A 22,368-nucleotide genomic window follows, 5' to 3' on the forward strand; every position below is an offset into this window, starting at 1 on the left:
GGTTTTACCAGTCAACCATTGCTTGCGTTAGTGAAGACGCACATTTTGCTTACTTTTGAGGCCACGGACTATAATTGCGTAAGCTATCTCCTGTAAGGTTGAAGTAGACATGCGTTTTTTGTGCATCTCACGCGGTTTCGAAAACAGGATAAGTCTCCTGCTTTTACATTGAAATGCACGTGAATTCAACTTTTTTTTTTTATTATATATACTTTTTAAGTACTTTTCAGCACTCACTCACTCTAGTTTCTTATTTTGGTCCACCTTGAAGTCAATTTCTTTTTATTTACATTTTAATTTGAAAGATTCCGTTATATTCATATATTTTATAATTTTGTACACACTTTATAGTTTTTAAAAATTATTTGCTCAATTTAGATAATTTTAAAAAAAAATTCTTATAAAGAAAGTAGTATAAAAAATAATAAAATTTCTTTTATAAGAACTTTTATGAGAAACATTTTGTTTATTTTTTACAGTAATTTATTTTTTCTTATAAGAATTTTTTTAAAAATTTATCCGAACTGAATCAATCTATGGATATTATTTTAGTGTTAGTGTGATTTAAATTACCGATGAAAAATCACGTTTTAACCATACATTGTGTAAATATTTTTTTAAAAAATCAATTAGGATAAATTTAATTTTGTTTAGATATGTTCAAGGAAATTTAGATCTAAATATTTTTAATCCACCTATAAAATTTATTTCTTTTAATTTTGTATTTATAAAAAATAATTTATAACCGACTCTTTAAATAAAATAAATATTTTTAAATGTATTATTATTATTATTATTATTTCATGTTATAAAGTTATTATCTTATATTTAATATTTTTTGTTTTTGTTTGTATATCCATGTTTCTATTTTAGTTTTTATATATATAAATAATTAAATTAACTCCTTTATATATATATATATATATATATATATACACACAGAGAGAGAGAGAGGTTATTCTATAAAAAAATTTAATAATGTATCATCACTTCATAAAGACCTAGCTGAATTAATGGAGTAGTTAAGGTATTTTTCACATTTATTATTACATTTTAATTAATTAAATATTATTTTTATTTTTTTAATGTTGATAAATTTGAATTTGAAATTTTAATTTTTTTATATTTATTATTGCACTTCGATTAATTAAATACATTTTTCATGTGTTGCAATGACGATGAATTTGAATTGTTTCAAATTTTTATATTTCTTTTTTTTTTTTTAACAAAAATAAAAGAAAGAAGTTTATGCACTAATATCTATCATAAATGGTCCCAGTCATTTTGAGTTATAGTAGATGAAAAACTATACAACCCAACCTTAACATTAACATAATTGTTCGAATATAGCTAACTCTTTTAGTCCCTTGATATATGACAAAAGGTGAATCAGTGTTGCAAGAGCTCTCTCTTCATGAGAACTCTTTTCACGCTGTAAATTTAAATATCAATATGTCGTACAATGTATAAAGACGTCAAAATCAGTCTCTTTATAAATTAAATAAATTTGACCAATATTTATTTTAACTTATGAATCACTTATTTATTTTTCAAAATTAATTGAATTTAAACGCACTTTATTGTAAAATTTTAGTATATTTTATAAAAATACATAAAATATTTAATTTTTTCTTTTTAATTTAAATTTAAAATTTGAGTAAACTCTCGTATTAGTCTCTCTTTTCTTTTTGTTGCATTTTATATTAGTCTCTAAAATTATAAACGTCGAATAAATTTATTCTTAACATATTTGAATGAGCGCATAAATCTTTGACTTTATCCAGCCTTAACTCTAATTCAACTAACCATTTTTGTTGTAATGATATTATCTTTTTCTTATGTATTACTCAAGGTTGTTTAAGTGACTAAAATGACATTATTTCACGGTTATTCTCTCCTTCTGTATAAAGATAGAAAAACGAGTCAATTAGTTTGATCGGTCAAAAATTCACCCTAAAATGGAGAGCTCGAGCTCACCCTATTCAAAAAATGGCTAAATTTTCTAGCCCAACTTGTTTAAGAGTGAATTGGCAAGTTAACGGGCCAACCAACTAAAAACTAAACAATTAAAAAAAAGAGTACACCGTTAAATGAATGAGCCAGTTCACTGAAAATTAGTAATAAATAAATACCATAAATAATAATAAAATATTTTTAAATTATTTTTATATTAATAAGTTATATTAATTAATAAATAATTTTTAAAAATAAAAAAGCTTGACGGATCAATTAGCCTGTCTCACTATTGATATGCATTTTAGTGATCTAAAACGGGACAAATCGATAAATCTACAACATTTAATTCAGCTTGCCAATTTTAGTGGTTTAGATAGACAATCTTCTTCGTTGATATCTTAACAGTCCTCATGGTTTGAGCGTTTGAAATGTCATCGTACTTGATACAAAAAGGAAGTTACCATGTCTTGCGGCACCAACAACATTTTTTCATGATATTCACTTGCTCCTCCATCGTCTTTAACCACATCTCAACGTCATTTTATTTTTATATAGATTACAATCTTATAGATTAATTTAGTAATTTACTCAATTTTTTGTTGTTCGTCATCACCCCTATTTTTTTTATATCACTTTCATCACTACTATTATCACTCAAATGTTAGATTATTTTAATAATCTTATTACAGTGACCTATGTCACTTATGTCATGGCTCTAATTAATGATTTAATGTGATGGTAGTTAAATATAAAATATAGAGTCATTTAGGGTATAATTCTAAATACAATTATAAGGAAACATTCTCCTCTCTCTTCAGAAAAATAAAAGAGCCGTTACTAAATAGAGGTTACATAATTTCTCTATATTTTTTATAACTTTCACAATCTCTAAATGGGCTCACAGTAAAAGTAAAATCACTTTCACGGTCTCTAAGTGGACGTAAAAGTAAAAAAGAAATTTTCTCTCAACATCCGAGAAGAGCTAAAAAGAGAAAGAAGAGTTAGAAAAAATTACAAATAGCTCAACGACATAAAAAGAGATATAATATTAAATAATAATAAAGTCAAGTTAATGCTCTCTAAACCCTTAATTATGTAAAAACTATATATTGTATTGTGAAAATAACGTAATTTAAAATAAGTTAAGAAATGATAATTTTAGAATAGTTAAATCAAATAGAAATTACATAATGAAATAAGAAAAATCTAACATCAAACCCCATATCCTCTTGGCACTATGCATACAATAGTGCTTAGCATTGTTGGGACGAAGATTTGGTCAATGAAGGGATACGATGTTAGGATGACAGATAGACTTTGGATCCTCTTTCTTTCGGGATTTTGTGCAGGGTTGTAGGGTTTATGGATTTAGAGTTGAGAACAACAACAACAAAGATATAAAGACCGTTAACAAAGGGGTTACAATGCATGGGAGGGAAAAGGGCCTATACAAGTGCTTTTAGGTCAAAAAGATAGGAGAAAGCTTAATCCTTTTCTTTTTAACTCTTTGTTGCTGCCAATGACATCATCAACTGATTTTTTTTTAAATAGGATAATTTGAGAATCTATTTCTCATTACACGGTTATTGAGAAATAAATTCCTTTTTTAGATAGGAATGAGTAAATGTATAAAAATTATTGTCGACAAATTTTTAAGTTTTTAGTGTGGATTTAATAAATAACAATATAATTTTTTTAAATATAAAAATAACAGTATCAAACAAATAAAAATTAACAGTTTATTTTCCTACAGTTTAAGTGTTTACAGTGTCATCAAATAAAAATACTATACACAAGTGTCGGTTGAAATTAGTCCGACACTTGCGTTGTTGAATACTTTGAAAGTATTTCCTAAGGTGGAGGAAAAGGGTCTGGAGGAGCAGGAACAACTTATGGAGGTGGTGGCATCTGCATACCAGAGTGAGATGGCCTAAACTGCTAGACTTGAAGTGGAGGCATGATGGTTTGACCTGGCTGTTGGTGGTGCCATGCCAGTATCTTGAGGGGGTCGCGGACGGAGGGCAGGAATAGCAGCCGGAGCAATCTCATTGGCGAAGGGGCAAGGAGGCACTGGAGTAGCAATGCTGCCATTAGCCTTTGCACTGGCAAGTGTTGGAGGCCCACTCGCAAATAAAGTATGAGGCCTCTGTGCACTTGGATCTTTCAGCCAAAACTTTGCGCCATAATACAAAATTTTTAATTATACAAGTGTTAGATTGATTTTAATTTACGCTTGTGTGTCATATTCTTATTTGACAACACTGTAAACATATAACAGTTAAAAAAAAGTGCTGATTTTTATTCATTACTGTTATTTTTATATTTAAAAATTTGTATTGTTATTTATTAAACTGATATTAAGAATAAAATAAATAAATAAATAAAATGTGTTGTCAACACTTTTTAGGATATTTGTTTATTCCTATCTAGACAAAGAATTTGTTTTTCAATAACTCTATATTAAGAAATAGTTTCTCAAATTACCCTATTTAGGCAAAAACCTCATCAATTAAAGCCATAATCACTAAAAGATTATTACCAACAACCCATACATCATATCTTTAATACTGTAAGTTACAGTGGCTCCTTTCATGTCAAGGACAATAACATTTTTTACATGTAGAATACGAATACTGTTAAGACTTCAACGAAAAGGATTGACATCATGGAGTGATTTCATATTAGGAAAAGTTAGCTAGTGAAGAGATAGAAAACAAGCATAAAATGATATTGTTTTGGCTACTTAAACAATGTCAAGTAACACTTCAATCAAATTTAACACATGAATGAAACTTTTAATTAAACTCAATCTTGCTCTTTAAAATTTATATAATAATAATTATTACAGATAGGTGATAAAACCAAACCATAAATTGTAATTAACATATTTTATCTTTTTACTTTTCTACTATTTTAGGGGCACTTTGTGCATTGATTGGATTTGAATGCTATTTGAACTCATACCTACTTTGTCTCAACTGTTGCCAGAATAGTAGAAAAGAAAAATAGAAGTAACTGCTAAGCAAAGCTCTATAATATTTTGTCAGTAAAAAGTTATATATACAGTATTATTACATATTTTTATTGTAACTTTTAATGTAATTTGTAATAAAAAAATTATTCATTAATTTGTTGATCAACATTCTTAGAGTACTATTTAAAAAATTCAATTATTATTATTAAACTCACGAATTAACTTGTAAGATTATACTAATTTTAAACTCATTTTCTTATAACTCGTTTGAACTAGACTTGTTGAAATTGCAAGTTCAAGACCGTTTGAATTAGTATTAAGGCTCCTTTATTTCTCACAACGACAACATTTGAATCTTTTTTAAGGGTATCCTTTTTGTGTGCAGTGTCATACTGCCCTTAAGATTTGAACATTTGGTCCTATATGTACAACCTTAAGATTTGAACATTTGGTCCTATATGTATAACCTTAAGATTTTGAACATTTAGTTATTCAACAAAGAGATGCTTGTATGGTAAGTGTAATAATCAATTACTATGCTCTAATGTAACAGCGTTAAGCTAAATATGAATTCATGACCATTTAATCATGAATTCAAACACGCATTGAATATAAGTTACCCGCAAATTTTGCTTTATGGATTTTGTGTTGTGCTGATAGAAACACCATTCTCTTAGAATTAGCAACTATGGTCCCTATGACAAATGCATTAATACACAAAGCAAATAGCTATAGAGAGGTGGATCTTCATTCAAACATTGAGACATTTTCAAACAAGTTTTCTTATAAATATTCATAAATTAATTTATTCAAAAATAGAGGATGTTACAGTTACAATATGACTCTGATCCAAACACTACATATACAAATTAATGTAGAGGTTGATTACACACACTGATCATAGTTGATTGAGATGAAATATGTGGGGGTAGATCCTTGACTTCTCTACAAACCATGCAGCACAGAAGACTGAAACGAGGCATGACCCAATGGAACTGGCCTATCAGGTAATTTGGGAATGTCAATGTCACCCTGTAACATCTTGAGGGCCTCAGCAATGCTAGGCCTAAACGCCACAGTTGCATGAGCACAAAGCATTCCAACAACTACAAACCTTTCCCTCATTTTCTTTGGTCCTTCTCTGATTGACTGATCAAAAATTTCCTCCATCTTTCCGGATTCCACAAGTGTCCATACCCAATCTGTGATTGAATCTGCCGAGAAATTCGAAGAATCCAGAACTCTTCTTCCACTCATGATTTCGAGAATCACAATACCAAAACTGTACACATCACTTTTGTCATTAAGCTGCCCATATAGAGCATACTCTGGTGCCACATAACCATATGTGCCAGCAACCCTTGTATTGAGATGAGACTGGCCCTCACTACTTTGCTTGGCCAAACCAAAATCAGCCAATTTAGCATTCATTTGGGAATCCAAAAGTATATTTGTAGCCTTTATGTCACGGTGATAAATTGGGGGTTTGATTTCATGATGCAAATAAGCAAGCCCCTTAGCAACATCAAGGATTATGCTCTTTCTTTGTGGCCACGTTAACATATTAGCCCCAGCAAGAGACAGTTGGAAACCGAGGTTCCCATTAGGCATAAAATCATAAACCAGAAACCTCCTCTCACCTTTCAAATTATCACTTGTAACACAACAACCCTTGAGAGCGAGAAGATTCCTGTGCTTGATTTTGCTTATGATCTCCACTTCATAGACGAACACTTCATCTCCCTTAGTTTCCAAATCAAGATTTTCCTTAACAGCAACCAAAGTGCCATCTGATAGGGTCCCTTTGTACACAACTCCATCACCACCTTGGCCAATTATATTCCTGTGTGAAAATTTATCCGTGGCTCCTTCAAGCTCTGATATGTGAAACCATTTTGCGCCAGTATTAGGCAAAATACCGGCCTTAACATTGTCTTCAATTTCCCTGTGATAAATCTTTTCCATCCTTCTCTTATCCCTCTTCCTGTACAAGACTATAATTACAGAAGCAATCATAATAACACCAATTAGAGCACCCAATAAAGCAAAAACCAGCTTCAGCACTTTTTTTCTGTTATTTGATGAAACTTTTGTTACTGTACTAGACGGTTCTGACAAGCCTAGTATGCAACTAGTGGTGCTTAAATCTGTTGTACCATAGGGATTAACAACAGCTGCAGCATACAACACTATAAAGTAAAAACAATCAGAACTAGCATTTGGGTCAATACTTTTCAGTCGGTGAGTGACTCTCAAGGCAGCAGCAATGCAATTGTCGCAACGACTTAGGTCTTGAAGGTCACCATTGCAAGATGTGTCTAATGGACTAGACATCCCCACCTTTTGCTTCCAATCTTGGAGAGTTCTGATGCCTGCACAAGCTGAAGAGTTTGTAACAAACTGGGCAGGGTCAGGGAAGCATAAAGGGAACACCTTGGGTTGGATTGACAAGGCTGAGAGCTTTTGTTGGAAATCAGATAAGCAAGAGGAGGATGTGTTTTCATCAGGAAGTCGAAACAAGGAAGTGTCTATGAGGTGTTGGCCCAGGCCTATGCCGAAGATACTGAGCAGAGTTTGGCAGCAGAGTCCCTTCTCAATTGGGTCTCTGCACGATGAAGTGTTCCAAGGAATGGCATCAACGTAGCTGAGATCCATGGGGCATGAGGAAGATGCAGCACCAGCCACGACAAGTGTGAGAAGGGACACGATGAGGGGATTAAGCATCACTCGCTTTTCCATTTGTGAGTTTGTGATTCAGACACAAACATTTCTTTTCGAAGCCTTAAAGGGTTTTACTGGTCAAACTCGGCTGGCGTTGCCTTATAATAACATATTCGGTAACATTTATGTATTTTATATAAATATTTTGTTATATTTTAAGAGTTTTGTTTAATTATTGAGTTTAAATATTTATAAATAAAAAAATTTATAAAAAATATATAATTATTATTATATTGAAATTATAAAAATATAATAAATATTTTTTAATAAAATTTTATTATTATTAACTATTTATTTTTAAAGTATACATTAACAAACCTATATTCTAAATAGCATTAGCAAAATTTTGTCGTGTGACCGAACCACATTTGTCCGAAATAAACTTTTAATTTTGAGTGGGTTTCAATGAGTATTTGTATGAGTAATTTATTTTATCGATAACTGAAACTTATTAAGCGTTGACTCTCAAACAAACATTGGTCACCACTGTCATCGAACTTTGGGCACAACTAAGTTTATAACACAAGACATTAACACACCAAATGCACATGTATTATTATTATTATTATTATTATTATTATTATTAAAAATTAAATACGAACATTGTGATAACTTAAAATAAAAAATTAAGATAATATATTCAAACTAGTTGATTAGCTTTACAATACTCGTGCGACAATGAGCTTTAGAAAAAAATTTAAAAATATTTCACTAATAAGTCTAAAAAATTATCTAATTAATTTAAGGTGGTTCAACTCCTTAATTATCATCGTTAAAAGGAAAATATAATTTATAGCTCTAGTACATTAAAAAATAAATTAGTAGTTTTTAAAATTTTCATAATTATCAAGTATTCCATACTTATTTTTTATTATGTCTCATAATTTAGTATTATTTTATTTTTATAAAATAATTAAAAAATACGTACTCTAATTTCTTTAACATCATAACTATAAATATGATTATCTACTTAGCTTAAGAAAAACTTTTTAGACTATTAGAACATTACTATGAATTAGTCATCAAGACTTTACATTTACTTTATCTCTATCACTTAAAAAATTAATATTATCTTTTTTACCATTAAATTTTTTTTCAAACTCATCGTTGACTTGACGACAAAATACCTTTCGAACAAATTCATTCTTTCACTCGCAAAGAGGAAGTTACTCATCCAACAAATTTGAAATGCAATTAAATATTGTAATATCTATATTCATTTATTTACACGGTATATTTGTGTGTTTAATATTATTGTTTTATATTGTAAACTTATTTTTTTTAAGCTATTATATTTTTCTTTTCATTTATGAATTTAAACAAATGTTATTATAATTTACAATATTTAACTTTAATATCTTAATGTTAAATTTTATATTATATTTATATTTTTTTATCTGATTTAATCTGAATTTGATCAAGATCGTGCACTTAACTTAAATAATACTAAGTCGTTTACTACTCAAACCCACCTTTGTTAATATATTTATATTTTTTGTGCTTAGTATAATGTTGCATTATATTCAACTTGTTTTCAATTAAGTTTTCTATATTATATTTAGTATAATTTCATTAAAATGTTGAAAAATTATGTTTTATAACTAAATTGTAGATAAAGAGAATAAATATAATCTAGTGACATGGATCAAAGTTGTTAGCCACCAAGTATAAGAATGGATATAATAATTTTTTAAATACAAGTATAGAAATTAGCATTATCGAGATCTGTCATCACTTGCTATCCTTCTACATTAGCATTATTATTCCCTACTTGCTAACTATCACTATACACAACCTTGTCCATTATTGCAACTATTGTCACTACTTAATATTCTTCGCTGCTACCAATATCAGAACCACTTGAAAACTTGACACTTTTCACTATGACTACTATTATTAAATACCTTTTATGTTTTTTTATAATTTAAAAATAAATAATATATATTTTAAAAATTATAGGCTCAAATATGCTTTTAGTTATAACACTTTCATAAAATTTAACTTCCTAAAAGATATTATTAATTTTAACCCTTAATTTTTTTTAAATTTAAATTTTGGTCTCCCTTGCTTATGTCACCCAACAATTTAAAATTGACAAATAGACAAAAAGCCTAAAATTGTGAAATCTATAAAAGTCAATGACTAAAATCAATTTTTTTTTTGAAAATGCTAAAACAAAAATCTCACAAAATGGTAAAGACTAAAATATATTTAAACAAAAAATATATATTATTTTTAAAAAATATTTTAATAAAAAATTTCTCATTTAAATAATTTATATCTAATCCTATCATTATTTTAACCATAAAAAATATATAATATAAACCATAATACTATTTAGTAAATTATCTAATACTAATCAAATATTGTATTGGATAAAAGCTTCTCCAAATCATACTATTCCATTTTTATTTAATTTTTTATTTTTTGCATTTTTTTTAGTAACGGTCAAACATGCATACACTAAGTATTATTTTATAAGTTTATCTGAAAAGAAAAATTCCTTCCTTCTCTCTACACTCCTCAAATGATTTTAGTTTATCTTTGTTGAATTAACTATGTTTTTTCATTCCTTATCTTCACTCAAAATAAATGATTAAAAATTAATGATTTTTTTAGAAAATGACAAGATATATAGTTATTAGCATTTTAGAATTTTTCAATGTTCCTTTATTAAATTTATACTTCTATTATTATTTTGTTTAAATGATTAATATATTATATATTGCAGACGTTTAAAAAGTTTTAAAATGAAACCAAATCTAACATTGGGAAGAGTGAATTATATCTTTATTTGAAAGAAAAATCACTTGATTATGATAATAATGAAGATTTATATGTGTTGGAAGTCTAATGTGAAAAGTTTCCAACACTTGCAATTATGGCACGAGATGTTTTAAGCATTTCAATCACTATAGTAACATTATAATCTGCTTTTAGTATTGGTGGTTGAATTCTTACTAAGTATAGAAGTTCCACCCATTCTAATAATGTCCAAATGCTCATTTACACTATAAATTGGTTGCATAGTTTTATTCCAAATCTTAATGGTAATAGTTTTTTTTTTCTAATTATTAAGCATTCCAATCACTACAATTTTTTTCTAATTATTTCTCAATTTGTTGTGAGTTTTAGATGAAAATTATTGTAAACATATTTGTTGAGGGATGGAGGAATTGAATATGCACCAAGAAGATAAAATTGAAGGCTAATGATGAATTGAAGAATAAAGACTTTTGATGTTTTATATTTTCATTATTAGTATAAGAATGTTTATATTGTTGATTTTATAGGAGTGTTATTAGTTGTAACTATTCATAGGATATTTGTTGTAATAGTTAAAATTTCAAGGAGGATGCCAAATTGTTTTTAGTTTCTATTTCACCATTTACATTTATTACCGATGAACCTTTCTGCTATGACAACTTTATATTTTGATAAGTATTGTATCATTGAATAGAGTTTCTAGATTATTATTGTGAAAAGGATGGCACTCACAAATATGTATTGATTGATGCTGAAAAGATGTTGAGGGAGACTGTGCTTAGATGGTTTGTTTTCCATCACATCCCAAGAATTGATTATGTTAGTCACTCATTTAATTTCTTTTTTTATTTACACTTTTTTTTTCTATTTTTGATTTAATATGAATGTAACTTTGTATGTGTTCAGCTGTGTTATTATTCTTTAAGCTTAATTTGATAATTATTCTTTAGTGTGATGAATTGGCTATTTCTTGCTTGAATTATTGCATATTGTTTTGACTTATAAACATGGTGATGCAATCCTTGGATTTGATGATATGTGTTCTTTGTATCCATATAGTCATATAAATGATATTGATCATATGCCTATGTACTTATCTTAGCATTTAATGGATAGGTAAACTTGAGTCACTTTTCCCTTTTTATTTGATTTAACTTGTTTGATTTGGTTGAAATTGCATGTATCATGAAAAATGATTAAAAAATATTCTGAATTTATTTCTTGTTTCCTCTTAGTTGAATAAAATAATGACATTTTGATAAAAATCATGAACCTCATCTAATTGACATTACTCTATTCCTAGAAGTGAATGTAACAACTCGTAACTATTGTAACTATGCACAAACTTATTGTCATAGTAATAGTTATGGACATGATCGTGGTGATAATAAAAAAATATACATTTTTCACACCAGAAGTGAAAAAATAGTGAGAAAATTGAAAAGGGTAAAGGTACCCAAAGTGGTGAAAATATAAAAAACATATGCGTTGTGGAAGCAAAGGTCATTGGTCATGTATTTGCCGTACACCAAAGTATTTATTGATCTTTATCAAGAATCACTTAAAAATAAAGAAAAAAAGATAGAGACAAATTTTATTTGTGAAGATGATAACGATTCTATTTATGATTATATGGACGTTACTCATTTAGATGTTGCTAATTGTTTTGTTGATCAAGATGAAAAAATAAATTGACCATCTCATTGGTGACAGAAGTGTTTAAAAATATGTTTATTATTATTTTAATTAAGTAATTATGTTTTTTCTTATATGTTAATTTATGTTTAATATTTTTTTCTTTCTCTACAAAAAAAAGTTAGTGATTAAAATAAATTATCATATATTATAGTAGCTCTTTCATTGATATAATTGTTATTTAAATTAAATTTTAATATATTCAGTGTAAATAAAGAATAAAAATAATAATTTTCACCATTTTTTTTAGTATCTAATTTTTTTATTATTATTATAATGAAGAATGAATGTTCTTATTGGTGACAGCAACAATAAAGACATATGTCTTGTTGATAGTGCAACAACTCACACAATTCTCAAAAATAAAAAATATTTTTCTCATTTAATGATGCAACAAGTTAATGTGTGTACTATATCTAGTAGTACAACGATTATTGAAGGCTCCGGTAGAGTTAATATATTTTATCTAATGGAACAAAATTATACATTGTTAGTACATTATACTCCACTAAGTCTCATAGAAACTTATTAAGTTTTAAAGATATCTGCAAAAATGAATACCATGTTAAAACAACAAATGAAGGAAGAGAAGAATACATGTATATCACAAAAATTATCTCAAATAAAAAATGTGTATTAGAAAAATTACCTTCTTTTTCTTCTAGCTTATATTATACATATATAAATATAATTGAAACACGCATTATTGTAAACCAAAAGTTTACAAATCATGATAATTTTTTTATTTGGCATGAACGATTAGGCCATCCTGGATTAATCATGATGCGAAAAATAATTGAAAATTCATGTGGATATTCATTGAAGAGCTAGTAGATTCTTCAATCAAATAATTTCTCATGTGTTGCTTATTCTTAAGGAAAACTAATTAGTCGACCATCACCGGCTAAAATTAGAAATAAATTTATCATATTTTTGGAACGTATACAAGGTGATATTTGTGGACCAATACACCCATCGTGTGAATCATTTAGATATTTTATGGTTTTAATTGATGCATCAACGTGATGGTCATATGTTTGCTTTTTATCAACTTGCAACCAGGTGTTTGCGAGATTATTTGCACAAATAATTCGTTTAAGAGCTCATTTTCCTTATTATTCAATTAAGAAAATATGCCTTGATAATGCTGGTAAATTTACATCCCGAGCTTTTAATGATTATTGTATGTCTATTGGGATTGATATTAAGCATCATATAGCACATGTGCATACTCAAAATAGACTTGCTGAATCATTGATTAAACATCTAAAAGTAATTGCAAGACCATTATTAATGGGATCAAAACTTCCAATTTTTACTTAGGGACATGTAATCTTACATGTTGTAACACTTATTTGCATCAGACCAACAAGCTATCATACGTTATCCCCTTTGCAATTAGTTTCTGGTCACCAACCAAATATTTCTCATCTTAGAATTTATGGATGTGTAGTATATGTTCCTATTGCTTTACCACAATGCACTAATATAGGTCCTCAAAGAAGGTTGGGAATATATGTTGGCTATGAATCTTTATCTAGAATAAAGTACCTTAAGCCAATGACAGGGGATTTATTAACTGCTCGATTTGTTGATTGTCATTTTGATGAATCATTTTTTCCTACTTTAGGGGGAGAAAATAAGCATTTGCAAAAGGAGATAAGTTGGAATAAATTATCTTTATCTCATCTTGATCCTTAAACAAAACAGTGTGAATTGAAAGTTTAAAAGACAATTTATTTGCATGGCCAACCAAATACCAAATGTGTTTATGAATCCAAAAACAGTGACTAAATCATATGTGCCGGTTGCTAATGCTCCAATCAAAATCAATGTTCCGATTGGACAATCTAATGTTGCAATTCAATCTGAATCACGTATGAAGCATGATAGACCTTTTGGTTCCAAAGATAAAAATCTTCAAAAAAGAAAAGGAACTAAGAATCAAGGCAACTAAAATGAGGATGTAAAGACTCTAGAAGAGTCATCAGATATAATTAATATTTTAGTTTTTAAAGAAACACAGGTACCTGAAAATGATGAAAATAAAGATATCTCAATAAATTATATCATGAATAGAATTCAACGGAACCGAATGAAGTCAATGTTGATGATATTTTTTCATTTAATGTAGCATTGAATGTGATAACTGATATAGAGGATCATAAACAAAAATCAGTCAATGAGTGTAGACAAAGAAGTGATTGGGAAAAATGGAAAGTTGCAATTGAGGCAGAATTAAAGTTGCTTACAAAATGTCAAGTTTTTGGACCTATAGTTTGTACACCTGAAGATGTAAAGCCAGTTGGATATAAATGAGTTTTTGTACGAAAACAAAATGAAAAAGGTGAAACTATGAGATATAAAGCACGACTTGTTGCCCAAGGTTTTGATCAAACATATTCACCTGTAATAGATGTAAATACTTTTTGATACTTAGTCAATTTAACAGTAAATGAAGGACTTGATTTGCGATTAATGGATGTTGTTACAGCCTATTTGTATGACTCAGTTGATAATGATATTTATATGAAACTCCCTAAAGGTTTTAATTTATCAGATGCATACAATTCAAATTCTAGAAAAGGTTATTCAATCAAGTTGAATAAATTACTTTATGGATTGAAACAATCTAAATGCATGTGGTATAATCACCTTAGCAAATATTTGCTAAAGGAAGGATGTCTATACATTTTTATAAAAAGATCTTATAATGAATTTGTAATAATTGCTGTTTATGTTGATGATTTAAACATCATTAGAACTCCTAAAGAGATTTCAAAAATAGTAAATTGCTTGAAGAAAGAATTTGAAATGAAAGACCTTGGAAGGACAAAGTTTTGTCTTGGATTACAACTTGAATATGTAAAGGATAAAATTTTTATGCATCAAGAAACTTATACCACAAAGGTATTAAAATAATTTTATATGGATAAATCACATCCATTATGTACTCCAATGGTTGTAAGGTCATTTCATATAAATAAATATCCTTTCAAATCACGGGAGTAGGATGAAGAACTACTAGGTCTTGAAGTACCTTATCTTAGTGCAATTGGGACACTAATATACCTTACTTGTTATACATGACCTGATATATCATTTGTTGTTAACTTATTAACAAGGTATAATTCTTCACCTACAAGAAGACATTAGAATATAGTTAAACATATATTTTGTTACCTTAAAGGTACAATAGATATGGGTTTATTTTACTCAAATAAATCTAAATTTAAGTTGATTGGTTATGCCGATGTAGGTTTTTTGTCTGACCCACATAAAGGAAGATCATAAACAGGTTATTTATTTACATGTGGTGGTATAGCTATTTCATGACAATCTATGAAACAAACTATAATAGCTACATCATCCAATCATGCAGAAATTTTAGTATTACATGAGACAAGTTGAGAATGTGTGTTAAGATCTATGATTCAACATATGCAAGAAACTTGTGGTTTATCTTCAGAAAAAAATGACCCCAATAGTTATATGTGAAGATAATGTTTCGTGTATTACTCAATTGAAAGAAGGGTACATTAAAGGAGATAGAACAAAGCATATTTCTCCAAAATTCTTTTTTACCCATGATCTTCAAAAGAATGGTGATTAAATATTCAACAAGTTCGTTCATGTGAGAATCTAGCAGATATTTTCACAAAGTCACTTTCAAGTAAAACTTTTGAACAACTAGTTCACAAGATTAGACTTTGTTATCTTCAAAATGATTGTCCACAAGAGGGGGAGAATTAAATACGCTATGCACTCTTTTTTTCCTTAGCTATGATTTTTTGTCATTAAGTTTTCCTAGCAAGGTTTTTAATAACGCAGCATGTATTAGCATATTAAATAATAATATATTTTTCTTAGGTTGTTATCCAACTTGATTTTGTAACATTCTTATCTCAAATTTCGTATTATATATATATATATATATATATATATTATACTTTATATTAATTGTAAAATACAAAATTTGTGTATAATGGCTTCACAGTGACTAATTATTCAAATTTTATTTCTTTACAATATAATAAATTTTTTTTAACAAATATTTCCATTAGATTAGTATAAATGGTATGGCCAAAAATTTCAAATGCTGAATAAACATAATCAAAATTTATAAATTAAAAGACTATACATACATTCCATAAATCTAGTATAATAATTTACAAATCACTTATCCAAAATATATTAATCTTAAAATAATATTACATCACATAAACTAATATAAGTCCCAGTGTAGTCTTATATCATAACTCAACACTGAATATCAGTCTTACTCATCAACCCAATGCCAACTCTCTATCTTAGCCAGGTCCTCTGAGTCTAAGTCATCATCTGAACCTAGATAACTATCACCTGAATTAGCTCTGACTTCTATCCTAGTTACGTGCTCGAAGGTCCATTAGGTAGGTCTTTCGAGATAATTGTGATCGTGGTTGGTGAATAGGTACGTGAGGGCTGCTGGACTTCTAACAGTACCTCTATACGTATATACACATAGGGTCTGGTGTATTCTACTCCTCGGAAAGTCAAATGGGATACTACAAGAGTAATCCATCTCTATTATAACAAAAACCCTAGGTTCATCTTTTACAAGTATAGCAAATTTAAAATAATTTACTCTTTGATATTCATTAAATACATAATTTAACCTAAACTGTATAAAACTATCTACTAGTCTAACTCTTCCTTAAGGCTCTGTCATCTTGATTCCTTGAAATTATTAGTAAGGATGAGCATCTATTCTATCCTTTATCAAACATTATATCATAAAATCATAATTCAATGTCTGTTATCCGTTCTCTCATTCCAATACACACTCTCAGTGCACTGTGATCACAAATATCGATGCCTTCAACACTTCTGAGGTCTTATTCAGCTAGGTAAATAGTCACTGGTTAGCCCATACATATGAATACAACATTATAATAATCGGGCCCCTTAGGAAAGGTATAGTCAGGAGTCTAGTTAGGAAACGAGTGTGGGGCCATGTAACGCATTTGCTCTCAGAAAAAGTGTGTACACATACGCGAATGTCATTCACCACCTATGTTTCTCCCAGATTCTCATCGTCTTCAGACTCTATACCTTCAGTGTATTTTTGTAACTATTAACATTAGATCAAATCCATAGTCTACTTTTAGAGTCATTCTCAGAATTATCCTTTATTTCCACTCATAAGATCATGCTTAGTAAAGCACTTTCATACTAATTCCATTCCAATCCATTCAACATATACATTCATTGATACAATTTTAATCATAAACCTTCATATTCACATAATTTCCTCATATCATTTTACTTAGATATATTTCATAAAATCATACAAATCACTTAACTAGTTTAGTAATATTTCACACTGACTAATCATCACATAATACATATGAACATATACCAACCACTTAGTCTAACAACCAAACAGTCCAACTCATCAAACAAACATCTTTTCAAGCATACTCAACACAGCATATATCGCAATCATCTATTCTTATAGCATATTCACATAACAGTGATCTATGAGCATAAATAAATATTACACTATAACGATAAAATAAAGTTCTCCTTACCTCGAAGATGAGCTCACAAAGATATACCAAAAAGGCTCAAGATTCACGGATGAAAGTTTTCCTAAATATCACGAGATATACATAAGGAACAAAACCAAGAAGATAATCGAAAAAACTCAAGTTAATCTGAAGAAACTTACTTAGAGTCACTTAGCTTTAATGTCCAAGAGTGATTATGAAGAGAAATCAGAGTTTTTGAGGCTTTTATCTAAGTAAAAGGAAGAGAGAATTCAGAGAAAACTTGAGAGAGGTGTATGAGTTTGTAATAGAATGAATTTCTCATGCGAAAAATCTCTTAAATACCCCTCAGCCCCACGCATTCTCGCTTCAGCGACGACATTTCGCTTAAACGACGAGCATCTCGCTTGAGCAAAATATGCAGACAGTGGTCTAGCCCACTATTTTTTTATATGCTCGCGAGATCCATCTTGCCTAAGCGAGATGGTGTTTAAAAAGCATGTTATTTCTTCTGTGGATCCTCGCTTGAGTGACTCATCTCGCCTGAGCGAGATTCTCAACTTTCGTGAGCGAGATCACTCTCGCTTGGGCAAGGTGACAGTTGGACAACATTTATCTTATCTCGCTTGAGCGAGAATCATCTCGCCTAAGCGAGATAGCCTTGCAATAAGATATTTCTGCATGCTCAATCTCGCCTGGGCGAGATTTACCTCGCCTAAGCGAGATCTCCTACATCAAAACTCTTCTAAAAATCCTCCAAACTTACATCTAATTGCATTCTAATACTACTTAATATTACATAACACATAATTATAGAAAAATGAGAAGAGGGTGTTACACTACTCTCACCCTTTTAGAAATTTTGCCCCCGAAATTCACTGATTCAGGAATAGATGAGGATATACTTCCTTCATTATGTCTTCAAGCTCCCAAGTAGCATCTCCTTCATCATTTGCATTCCATCTCACCTTTACTAATAAAATATCTTTACCCCTTAGCTGCTTGACCCGATGATCTGTGATCTTTACATGGATAACCTCATATGACAAATTCTCTTGAACTTGGACAGGATCAAGTTCAATCACATGAGAAGGGTTCGAGATATAAGTTCTCAATTGAGACACATGGAATACACGATGGAGATTAGACAGATTTGGGAGTAAGGCAACATGATAAGCCACAGGACCAACTCTACTCAGAACTTTGAATGGTCCAATGAATTTAGGAGATAACTTTCAAGACTTCAATGCCCTACCAACTCCAGTGATGGGTGAAACTCTCAAGAATACATGATCGCCGACTTGAAATTCTAATGGTTTCCTTTGTTGATCATGATAACTCTTCTGTCTATCTTGGGCAACCTCTATCCTTTCTCTAATCATTTTTGCTTGATCGTTCTACCTCTGTACCACATCAGGCACATACAAAATTGTCTCTCCCTCTTTGTACCAGCATATAGGAGTTTGACACCTTCTTTCATATAATGCTTCATACAGTACCATGTCAATGCTTGCCTAATAACTAATGTTATATGTGAATTCTACCAAAGGTAGACATTCATCCCACGCTCCTTGTTGCTCTATCACACAGGCTCGTAGCAAATCCTCTAGTATTTGGATAGTGCGCTCTATCTGCCTGTTAGTTTGAGGATGATATGATGAACTAAGCTTTAACTTAGTCCCCAAAGCCACTTGCAGACCTTTCCAAAACTTTGATGTAAATCTTGAATCTCGATCAGATACAATGCTCAAGGATATTCCATGCAATTTTACTATCTCATTAATGCACAGCTCCGCCAATTTCTCCAATTTATACTTCATATTGATTGAAATGAAACGCTCAATCTTGGTCAGATGGTCTATAATCACCCATATAGCATCGTAAGTCATTTTTGTTTTTGGCAATCCAGATATGAAGTCCATAGAGATACTGTCCCATTTTCATTCTAGAATCTCCAGTGGTTGTAATTCTCCTGGTATTCGCTGATGTTCTGCTTTCGATTTTCGGCATGTTAAACATTTTGCAACGTACTCAGCTATCTCTTTCTTCATGTCATACCACCAAAAATTTATTTGCAAATCATGATACATCTTTATTGCTCCAGGATAAAAATTCAGTTTACCCTTAAATCTAATAAGTCCACTGAAGTCGCGATCATATTTCAAGCTTGTAGTCTCATCCTTTGATTGCACTCTGTCTTGCAAATATTGGTCTTCTAACTGAGCATTCTGGATTTGCATCGGGAAATCGTTATTGATCTTCAAAGTACCCAAATACAAACTTTTGGGTCGCATTTCTACCATCAAATTTAAGTCTCTAAATTCTTCAATTAATTCCCACTCCTTTATTATCATGGCAGAAATGTGTAGGGATTTTTTGCTCAATGCGTCTGCTATAACATTCGCCATCTCGGGATGGTAAGATAAGATGAAGTCATAATCTTTGAGAAACTCCATCTACTGTCTCTGTCTCATATTCAGATCTTTCTAGTCGAATAGATATTTCAAGCTTTTGTGATTGCTAAATACTTCGAATCTCAATATGAATAGATAATGCCTCCATATTTTCAGTGCAAATACTACGGTTGCTAGCTCCAAGTCATGTGTGGGGTAATTAACTTCATGAGGTAGAAGTTGTCTTGAAGCATACATAACTACTCTCCCAGATTGCATTGGGACATACCCAAGTCGTTGTCCTGAAGCATCACAATACACTTTAATCTTTTTCTTTGAGTCTGGCAAAATCAACACTGTAGCTGAGGTTAACCTATCCTTTAAGCTCTGAAAGTTGACTTCGCATTCTTCATTCCACTCGAAGTCTTTTCCTTTCCTTGTCAGTTTCGTTAAAGGTAGCGTTATTTTAGAAAATCTCTCAATGAATTTTCTATAATAGTCAGCCAATCCCAAAAAACTTCTAGTTTTCGTCATAGTTGTAGGTCTCGACCACTAAGCCACTGCCTCTACTTTTGCTAGGTCGATTGTAATTCCTTCCTTTGAGACAACATGTCCCAAGAACTGGATTTGTGGAAGCCAGAATTCACACTTTGAGAACTTTGCATAAAGCTATCTTTCACTCAATATTTGCAGGACAATTCTTAAATGTTCAGCATGCTCCTCATGATTCTTGGAATAAAGTAGAATGTCATCAATAAACATTACTACAAATTGATCCAAGAATTCATGAAAAATTTGATTCATATAATCCATAAATACTGCTAAGGCATTTGTCATACCAAATGGCATTATCAGATATTTGTAATGACTATAGCGAGTTCTAAAAGTTGTCTTGGGGATATCTTCCTTTTTCACTCGGATCTGATGATAAATCGATCTTTGAAAATACTGATGCTCCTTGTAGCTGATCCATCAAATCATCAATCCGAGGAATTGGGTATTTATTCTTAATCGTCACCTTATTAAGATGACGATAATCCACACATATCCTTCTTTTTCACCAAAAGCACTAGAGTTCCCCATGGAGATACGCTTGGCCTTACAAATTGCCTTTTTAACAAATCTTCTACTTGTTTTTTCACCTCAGCCAACTTCACCGGTGATATTTGATATGGCGCGATAGATACTAGAATTGCTCTTGAAATCAAATCGATAGTGAATTCAATCTCCTTTTCCGGTGGCAATTCTGTTACATCCTCTGGAAAAACTTCTAGAAAATCTTGTACTACTGGAATATGTTCAGCTTTTACGGTCTTATCAACCTCAGCAAAAAATAATACCATAAAAGTCTTAGCTTCACCCACATTTTGGAGTCTTGATTTTCTCAATGTATCATCATCAAAGATTAAAACTTTCTCCTTACAATCTAACAAAACACGATTAGATGACAACCAATCCATGCCCAAAACAACGTCAAGTTGAGAAAGCGGTAAATAGATTAAGTCCACACAAAAATTTCTACCATGAATCATCACAAAACAACCTAAGCACACAGAAGAAGTCACAACAAGCTTAGCTGTAAGAGTGGACACAACAACATTATATGGTACGGAAGATATTGGTAGTCCAATACCATTCACACAATCCATAGAAACAAAGGAATGTGTGACACTAGAATCAAACAAGACATCACATAGTCTATCATTGATGATGCATTTACCTCTTATAAGATCATCTGACTTGGACGTCTCTGATCCATTCATGGCAAACACTTTGCCTTGCACATTTAGTTTTGCCCCAATGCTTCCTCGGGATGCAGGCCTATTGCTTCTACTTATACTTCCACTTTTCTGAGGAGCATACCAACAAGTATTTGCAGAATGACTCATCTTTTTGCAAATACCACATGTCGACGGTGGTTGTGGGAAATTCCTCACAATATGAGGTCCTCCACAGCGAAAACATCTTACTGGTCCCCTTGAAAGAGTGGAACCACTACTACTACCTCCTGCGATTCAGTCCCCCTAGATTGAGACTGAGTAATACCAGAGTAAGGTCCTCTAGGGAACCTTTAAGGTCAGAGATCTTGTCTCACAGGTCCTCCAATCCGGTTATCCACAGTTTTGCCTTTGGAGTTTGCCTCAAAGATTCGACATTTGCTATCCAATGTTGGCAGGTCAGTTAGTTGGAAAACACTAATTGCTCCCCAAATCTCTGGCCTCAGCCCATTCTCAAATTGGGTGCACAGATCTTCATCTCCATCCTCGTGCTGGAAATAGGGCCAGTATTTCATGAGCTCGTGAAATTTCGCAGCATATTCTCCCACAAACAT

The 22,368-nt window shown here is 30.6% G+C and overlaps 2 protein-coding genes across 2 annotated transcripts; both read right to left on the reverse strand.

Annotated features, from left to right (window-relative positions):
- Positions 1-5,721: 5,721 nt before the first annotated feature.
- LOC113847953 (probable receptor-like protein kinase At1g11050) lies at positions 5,722-7,680 on the reverse strand. The gene has a single exon (XM_027477288.1). It carries the CDS (start codon positions 7,667-7,669, stop codon positions 5,876-5,878), a length of 1,794 nt encoding a protein of 597 aa, XP_027333089.1. The 5' UTR covers positions 7,670-7,680; the 3' UTR covers positions 5,722-5,875.
- Positions 7,681-21,058: 13,378 nt separating this feature from the next.
- On the reverse strand, positions 21,059-22,368 carry LOC113874295. The gene is made up of 2 exons (XM_027512529.1): positions 22,164-22,368; positions 21,059-22,044 (listed from the first exon to the last, which is right to left on the reverse strand). The coding sequence occupies exons 1-2, from the start codon at positions 22,366-22,368 to the stop codon at positions 21,059-21,061; spliced, it is 1,191 nt and encodes a 396-aa protein (XP_027368330.1).

The sequence above is a fragment of the Abrus precatorius genome, unplaced genomic scaffold, assembly GCF_003935025.1.
Source record: "Abrus precatorius isolate BTA unplaced genomic scaffold, Abrus_2018 Scaffold8, whole genome shotgun sequence".
Lineage (NCBI taxonomy): Eukaryota > Viridiplantae > Streptophyta > Magnoliopsida > Fabales > Fabaceae > Abrus > Abrus precatorius.